Below are 8738 nucleotides of genomic sequence, written 5' to 3' on the forward strand. Positions count from 1 at the left end.
TAAACAAATCAATAATTTTATTGCAAAAGCTAAAAATATACATTTCTGCTCAGTTAAGCAAATAACAGTCACTACATTGTCCTGTTTTACTCATAGATGACATGCTGAGCAAACAAAGTAACACTTTAAAGCATGTCACATACATTGGCAAACTTTCTGATGTAGAAATTCTCATCATGGTCACCATGTAAGATTCGCGTGAAATTTCCAACACAGGTAGTGCACGATAACGCCGGAACTCTTTCCATGTCAGCATTCCAATTATGAAGTCGACGTTGATCGAACAGTGAAGGGAACTTTGTTATTGGAAAATTCAGGAAGCCCCTTCCCGCATTAACACGGTCTTATCTGTTTGGTGAATGTGATTCCCTGACAAAGACAGTTCAGACCACAGATTAGCCAGTAGAATACACAACATGTACAACTGATGTGTCACTGACCTCCATCACCGGATACTAGCCAATCCAGTCAAATAAATATGTGGATTTTATATACAGATCTACATTTCCCCACATTATGTTCCAATGGCAGTCTGTTTTGGGTTCCAGTTTTATTACATCAAATGTCCAGCACACGCACACCTGAGGTCCTAAAACAGCAGATCCCAAAACGCTTCAACTACTCCTGGTTTCCAAATGGTTTTGTGTCCACCATTTGAGGCCCGACCCTTCTAGCATGGACATTGTTTCCATGTGTCTTGCCAACTGCTTATGGAATTGTCTTTGGCAACAACAGCAATGGAGTTGAATAGAGTACAAACAGATCTACAACCAGGCTACAACACCTAACACTCCACTCTGAGGCCCAAATGACTGTCTGGGTTGTGTTCATTAGGGCACACCATTGCAAAACATTTTGATTCAGAAAACTTAAGCATTTACTAACACCTCCGTTACAGTGAGTTTTCCTCACATTTATACCTTCGTCCCCCTGCCCTAGTTGAAGTGTAGATGTGGTGTACCTGACCCAGGGAATTCAGATTGAAATACAAAAATGTAGCTATTACAAAACCAAGAATCACAATACCTTCTCATGACATCCCTATCTGCAACATTCTGAGCATGCCTACTGACAAACCAGTTGTGTTTATATGGGTGTCGTGTTCAACAGATGGTGCTAAAGAAAACATGAGAAAATGACAAAACACAAAATCAAAAGCTTTTTCTTATCGGACAAGTGTGCGTAGGACCAAGTCAGAGTATGGTTTAACCCAACTGACCACAACCCAGGGGAGATGAGACGTTTTAGGTGTAGTAGATGAGAACATGGTTTAACCCAACTGAACACAACCCAGGGGAGATGAGACATTTTAGGTGTAGTAGATGAGAACACGGTTTAACCCAACTGAACAAAACCCAGGGGTGATGAGACGTTTTAGGTGTAGTAGATTATCTCTGGGATCTGACCATCCTCTACGGACGTTCCATTATTGTTCCCGGGCGAACTGAAAAAGAAAAAGGTCGTCTTGGTTCCGGTGGCCGACTCCTGGCTCACTTTCTTTAACCCTTTAGTTCCATAGTGAGAATCCGGGCCCTATAGGGGACAAGCATATTGTTATGAAAGAAATGTTGCCAAACAACCCATTTACTGTTTGTTCTCTGTTCGCAAAGCACTCAGTCTTGAAAACATAACTGCCAACAAATGTTGGTGTTGTCATAACAGTAGTTTTTTCTATTAGAAATCCTCAACCTGGTCACGTTGGCAATATAGTAGAGTTAAAGTGAAAAACCACGGTCAGCTTTCGTCATAACAGAATGACAGTACCTTTAAGGTTGCACAGGCAGTGTAGCTAACATTGGGTAAAATCTCCACAGGCTCCTTGAACATGACTCGGAAAGTGTTGGCTGTTCCATCACAGCTAAAGCCTGTGTCATTTGTGGCAAGTGTTAGGCTTTTATCACTCTCAATAATCTGCAGAAACAGAAGACCGAAGCTGACATTAATTCTCTTTGTCCCATAACTTGTTTATATTGTTTCTAAACAAATACACTATAATGGCCATGGTTGTGTATGTGCAAAACAGGGGGAAAAAAGATCCAGCAGTTTGATACAATTTGCCCAACCCAACTATGCTCATAACATCTCTCAGTGCTTCATACACAGTTAAGAATATTGGCTAAATTGTTCTGTACCTAAACAAACACATATGTATCAGTAAAACAGGACATCATTATGAAATAATTACCCAAGCCAATATAACACTTACCTGTATATTAACTTGATAGTCAGTAGGTCCGTGAATCGATCCATACAGTCCAAACCCCACTACTGATATTCTTCTATTTACATTAAATCTACAGAGATGGAAATTACAAATCACTTTAGAAAAACACCAAACCAAACAAAGGAATCAGCAACTGTCTTACATTACTCTTCAAAGGGGACCCTAAAATCCCAAATGCATGTAATGAAGTCTCCCCCAATAAGGGTACGCCTGGGTTTTAAATGGTTCCAAGTGAATAATATGGGGGCCCGCTGGACACGGCACAATGCAGAGAACCAGGTACACAGTCTCACCTGATCCTGTCACTGGTACCACTGTATCCCCAGCGACTTTCAACCTGCTGGAACCTATTAATGCTGCCCTCCTTTCCCCTGAGACAGCAGCGTGGTCTGTCAATGTAGTCTACCCGCGGTTTGGGGTTTACTGTAAAGTGTAAAAACAGATTTACCACCTCCCGATCGAACAATATCCCAGACTGGGCAGGCCCTGTTGCACAAGAAAGAATATCAAACTGGTTTCTGGAGTTGGGCAACACACATCAACACATTTATACAGTGATTATACACTTTTCTATGTCTTATATTATTTCATTGTAGACTACAGGCATGTTCAAGTATTTACATTTTATGAGAATTAGCATAATAAAATGCAATAGCATTTAGGCTACATGAAATCTCACAAACTTAAAACGTTTCATTTAACATTAGGATTTGTTTTAACATGTATTTTCTATTTAAACTACACATGTAGATGCTGTGCGCGTGTGCGTCCCAGACAGAGATGCCCACCTGCAGCAAACTCCTCCACGGTCATGAGGGGGAAGCGGATGAGGGTCAGGGCCTTGCCCAGAACCCTCTGTTTGTTCTCTGAGGTGAGGGGAAGCTGTTGCCTGTAACACTCAGCGTCTGCCCAGCGCACCACTGCCCCGAACAGACGGTTCTCCCGGATCCCCAGGGTGTCTCTCTCCAGCACAGCACACAGTGTATCTAAACATGAGTCCAGTATTATGCCTGGGCCACAACAGCGGGTTTCACAGCAGACACTACTACCAACAACCCATTAAAGGTTTCGAAAAGGGATCCTTGCAATAAAATGTATGTTAGTATCCGTAGCACTCCATTGAATTATTATTCCATTTATGTAACTGCAGTATTTTCCCCTCCAATGCTATGAGGTCGGCATTTAGAAAAACTTCTCAGTGCCCAGGATGTATCCTTCAGCTATGGCAAATACACAGTTTATAGTAAAACTCCTAAAACGCACGCCATGTTCACCTCACACTTGGCTATCAAAAATGCTTGAGAACCTCTGGCCTTCATGGTGAGACCAAAAACCGTTGGGTTAGGGTCATAGGTTAAACTCAAGTGTCCCCCGAATGCCTACAGACAACCACATACTAGTCACTTTCTTCAATGGGTGCATGTGCAAAAAGGCCATACCATTAAATATTAGGATAAAGGGGCACCATGTAGAATCCTGCCGTGAACATTCACAGGACAGAACTTCTAACAATGACAACACGTGTCTACTCCTCCCCTTCCCTTAACATACAAGACCGGAATTAGCCAGTCCACATGGAAAATGAGTAGGTTTAGGGAGAGGCACACTGAACTGCTTGTGTCTAAAGCAAGTATGAGGAGACTACAATTCAATGCTAAATGATAGATGGACTAGCAAGAAGGTTTACATATCATATTCGCTGAAAACATTGACTGCAGATGTCTTCTGGTCATTTATTCTTGAATTTATACTAGCAGCACAGTACAAATCCCACGTATGGCCCCTTTAATTGTATAGCGTGATGTCTTAACAAGTATAAAGCTGGTGACGTTGGTGATGATGTAGGCATGGAATATGGAATGCTTGCACAGGACTATAATTCATCGGCCGAACCCTCCTGCTGACCTGGACTGATTCGGGTGTGATTCTTTCGCATCCAGGGGATTACTTAGAAACGGTGAAAGCCATCAATGGCACTACATATTCTAGAACAGAGGTCCTTTATTAACCTCTCTGACACCGGGGCCAGTTTGTGGTTTGCAGGATTACACATTCATTAACATGTCATTTCTGAAGCGTACACATCGGCAAACCCTCACCTTTTGCACTTCCACGATTAGGATTTGCTCTCACGTTAATAACGGCCTATACTCCATGCCTACCTAGGTCAATGTCAGTGAATCCTTCTGCGTTTATAGCATCTGCTGTGCTTTTATCTATAGTTTCCAAGCAGAGGCTGGCAAGTTGTGGCTCATCAAATAGCCTGGCCTGCAGAAAGAAAGAGCCCAAAATAAGAAACATCACCAGGACACAGAGGCAGTCTGTTCAAGTACCAGCCAAGGGAACTTACACTTGGTTTAAAGAAATGCATTTCAAACATCACAGGATCAAAACGGTTTGCTCAACTGGACAACAAATAGGAGCAGACATATCTCGAACATACATAGAGTATACAAATTTAGTGATCGGTTTATTAGGTACACCCATCAAGTACTGGGTCAGACCTCAGAACAGCTTCAGAGCATGAATTTCACCAGGTGATGGAAGAGTTCTACGGGGATACCTGTCCATTCAGTGGGGAGTGGCAGTGCCAGCAGTATCCTGCCGAAGTGAGGAACTACTACAACAGAATTGATTCTATTCAGTGAAGAGCTGGTGTATAATCTACTACCCGCAGAGATGCTCTGACCAGGTCGTCATGATTTCAACAATTTCCCTGTTGTTTTATTAAATTCCTATTTGGATATTTCCACTACATTTCTCCTTTTCAGGTTTGGGAGTGAATGCTAAATGCTGACTTCTATTCATATAAGCCAGTAGCATACAGAAATCAGTGGAAGTGAAAACTGTCTTTAGCTGTAATGCAGTTGATTGGTGATGCCATTAAGATGTATTGGGGTGGACATTCACACAAGCTTACACTGTTTTTTACCGGAGCAGAGTAATATACACACAGAATGAGTAGCCTAAATGTAGCCTACTTTTGCTAGCATGCTAACAGGAGACTTAGGAACCTTCCCCAAAAACATTTCCATGGTTGTGATTGATCTATTGACCTCTTCACCACATCTAAAAGGGTTCTATTTCGACTGACCACTGTATCTTGCAAATCCTGATAGCAGATATGTTTATTTTGCATCAACCTTTATAAATCAGAGGTGTAGCTGAGGTTAATTTCTGAGCAAAATAATGTGTGGTTCTTTCCCTTAGCAAGGCAGTTAATCGTAAATGCTCCCAGCTCATTCCTGTAAATGGTAATGTATTCTCAGCCAACATACCTGGCAAAATAAGGCTAAGCAAAGTATTTCAGTGAGAAACATAAAATATTTTCAGTGAGAAACATAGCCCGTTTGTTAAGTGTCCTTTGTTATATTAACAGAATGAATAGTATTATATACGTAACATTTTATGCAATAGGACTTCCTTTAATTACCTGAGTTAGTAACATGAATGCATTGTCTGCTCTGAGGTGTTTGGTGAGGAAGTCCACACACTGGGTCTCTAGAGCAGGGACAGCATATTTCTTTGCTGTGTACAAAGTGGTCATCACAGTCTCTGGCCCTATGTGGACCTCGTCAGAGTACAGGAACCTGCAATGACCCACACACAACATTTTTGGAGAGTAAAAACAGATTCCCATTCAAAATAAAATTGTCCGAAACCCAGAACAACACCCTAACAATAAACCTAACCCCTAATCCTGAACATAACGCCTAACTCTAAACCTAACCTAGATGTTGACCCCTGAGAACATGCAAAATGTCCCTGTCTTGTTTTCCTGTCTTGTCATACATTTCTGGTCCTGATAAGATAGGAAAACAAGTCCACACACACACACACACACACACACAAATCAACCGATCAAATGTATTTTATGAAGCCAGTTCTACATCAGCAAATGTTGCAAAGTGCTCATCCTCAGCTTTAACCCTAAAGAGCAAGAAGTAAGATGTTGAAGCACAGTAGCTAGGAATGTGGCCGAAGAGGTATGGTGGGAGGGACTGGACAGTGGCAATGGCTTGTCCAGAACACAAATGTACTATCACACAAAAGCTTTATTACATTTTGTAGCGCTAAAAACATTACGTATTAGATCAATACATTGCTGGTTATTATAATGTTGCCTTCCCTGTTTTGTGACAGAAAACACATTAGACATTTAAAAAGAGGAAGTTCGGGGAATCAACAGTTTCATTCAATCAAAGAAAATGTTACCATTATGTCACATTCAGAAAAATGCAAACTACAAATAGCAACAAAGGCAAATATATAATTAGGCAAAAACAACATTAACTGTCTATGGATGTCAGATTGTACTGCATGACGGTCGATTAGACAATACCTTAACAAGGCTAGGAAGGCTGCAGGTTCCACATCAGGTAGCTCTATCTCAGTCGAGGTGGTGGCCATTCCTCCGTTGAACATGGCGTCAAATACTGCACTACCAGCAGCTAGGACAAATTTATGAGCTGGTATCCTCTGTGCTAGTCTACCTTTGCCGACAATAAACCTAACATCGCTGAGCAGTTCATTATTGAAGAGAAAAGCGAAGCGCTCTTTCACCGAGCTCTTCGTGGCCTGCCAGTTATACACGGGCTCTCGGTAAAGGCCTCCCGAAGGAGGGGGAATTGGTGCTGCGACAACAGGGACGGGCATATTCGAGGCCGCTCCGGCATTCCTTCCCGCTCCAGAATGCGCGAAATTGGATGCCTGTCCTTCAAGATTTGACGGTGGGCCGCCGCCACCTCCAGTCGCCATTTCGTAACCAACTGCGGTGTATTTAGTCCTTACTGGCTTTTACGATTGATAATGGTGGGAAATATCAATTCCACATAATTGCGGTTAATTGCATTGTTTTCAAAGCAGAATAGGCCATCGTTTGTTGATATTTACTTGCCTTACTGCTGATGCCTCGGTGTTTCTTCCCAAAAATGACGGACAGTCGCACACTTCCGCGATGTACGTCTCATCCTGTGAAACCTACTAGTTGTTCTCCCTTTACCCACTAGACGGTGCTGTTTTGCGGAAGAAAAAAAAGCGGACGTTATCGCTAATATCGAGACAGTTTTTATTATGGTTTGCCAGATTAATTTATGTACCAAGAAATACAGTTACTGTGCTTGTACAATCCAGCTATTGTATTGGGTAGACTATAAACTCCCCTGCGCGGTCGATTTAAGACGAAAAAACATCGATATGAACCAAAACGTATTACATTTTTAAACTGTACAGTGTGATTGCTTGTCATTCAGGTCTATTAACATGTAAGGCGTCTTGTAATATTCTATACACTCAGGTCATTCCTACTAAAATAGTACATTTAAACTGGACACCAATAAATGTTATTATTTAACTTTTTTTTTTATTACATTCATGTTCATTATTTCATATGAGCTCCATTGCAAATATGTATTGTAAACTACTAATTGCACCAATATGGATATACAGTATGATAAAACAATTAATAAATATATATATTTTGACACATGAAACCAGTAACAACTAATATTCAATCAATATCACTCTCTGTAAATGTTTGAAAATAAAAGTATATGACTACTCTTTATTTACCCACTTCCATGGATTAACCAAACATATACTTCTATTTTTTAATTTCACTACCAAAGCACTAACTTCACCCCCTCTTTCTTATACCTTATTAATGCACTGCAGCCAGCCTCGGCACCACTGGCTCTCATCCCTGTCTGTCTCACAAGTCTCTGTTAAAGCCACGTTTGAAATCATAGTTTTATTGGCATTATCATTATTATTTTTCACAGCACTTACTTAATTTACCAGTTAAATAAAGTGTATTAGCTACTGGGGATTACCCTAACCCTACATTACGTAGTCTGGGCTAAAGTTACGATAATTTATAGTGGCTTGGCTTTATTTATTTAGGATTAACTAGCCAGTTTACTTGTTATACAGTTAAGTACTGGCATCAGCTATATCCGGCTACGTAACCGGTATTGCATTGGGCTGATTGTCTGGTTAGCTATGGCAGCTACCTAGCCACCTGACTGAAATATCAGCAGTATTTCATTGGAGCTAATGGACGTTAAAAAATTCCTTATCTGGCATCTCTGTCTGCGGCATCTTGAATTAGTTAGCTACCTTGCCTGGTCTGGTCTAATTAACAACTAGTTTTGGGCTGAGGCAATTTGATTAACGTCAGTCTGGGGAGTGCACGCCGGTGGGTGGATTTTGCAGAGTTGAGTAATAAATCCATGCACCGCTTGCAAGGCGAAGCCAGCGTGCGCTGGTATTGGAAACGATCAGTCCGAAAGTCCCTCTGCTATAGCGTAATATGGTGTTACATAAGCACCACTTGCTCTGAGATATTTTATGTTCCACAGATACATTTTCAATTGGCCTTCTTATTCGATGGTAATTCTATGATTCGGTTAACCCTCTGCACTCACTTCTAACGTACAGCTCCTCTGTGTTGATCACAATCGCATTCTAATCAGCTGGCATATGTGCAATGCGTTGAACCGGGCTGCGAATTGCA

The 8738-nt window shown here is 41.3% G+C and overlaps 1 protein-coding gene across 4 annotated transcripts; it reads right to left on the bottom strand.

Moving 5' to 3' along the window:
- Positions 1–535: 535 nt before the first annotated feature.
- On the bottom strand, positions 536–7218 carry LOC105014699 (BTB/POZ domain-containing protein 1). Of its 4 annotated transcripts, none has more exons than XM_034287780.1 (9): positions 6567–7218; positions 5658–5814; positions 4387–4492; positions 3013–3210; positions 2518–2710; positions 2207–2294; positions 1765–1911; positions 1360–1533; positions 536–1294 (listed from the first exon to the last, which is right to left on the bottom strand). In XM_034287780.1, the coding sequence occupies exons 1-8, from the start codon at positions 6980–6982 to the stop codon at positions 1375–1377; spliced, it is 1464 nt and encodes a 487-aa protein (XP_034143671.1). In that variant the 5' UTR covers positions 6983–7218; the 3' UTR covers positions 536–1294; positions 1360–1374. The 4 variants fall into 4 exon arrangements, with proteins under 4 accessions (XP_034143671.1, XP_034143672.1, XP_012993249.1 ...); XM_034287781.1 differs by having other exon boundaries at positions 536–1290; positions 1356–1533; XM_013137795.4 differs by having other exon boundaries at positions 536–1533; positions 2518–2647.
- Positions 7219–8738: the final 1520 nt, after the last annotated feature.

The sequence above is a fragment of the Esox lucius genome, chromosome 2, assembly GCF_011004845.1.
Source record: "Esox lucius isolate fEsoLuc1 chromosome 2, fEsoLuc1.pri, whole genome shotgun sequence".
NCBI classification, from domain to species: domain Eukaryota; kingdom Metazoa; phylum Chordata; class Actinopteri; order Esociformes; family Esocidae; genus Esox; species Esox lucius.

What these genes read in the sequence shown, in the direction of transcription:
- LOC105014699 (XM_034287780.1), bottom strand. Translation starts at nt 6,982, where the DNA reads ATGGCGACTGGAGGTGGCGGCGGCCCACCGTCAAATCTTGAAGGACAG. An exon ending in GCCTTCCTAGCCTTGTTAAG is followed by an intron (nt 5,815 to 6,566) that starts GTATTGTCTAAT and finishes GGGTCATTGCAG; the next exon opens with GTTCCTGTACTCTGACGAGG. An exon ending in GGTACCAGTGACAGGATCAG is followed by an intron (nt 2,295 to 2,517) that starts GTGAGACTGTGT and finishes CCATCTCTGTAG; the next exon opens with ATTTAATGTAAATAGAAGAA.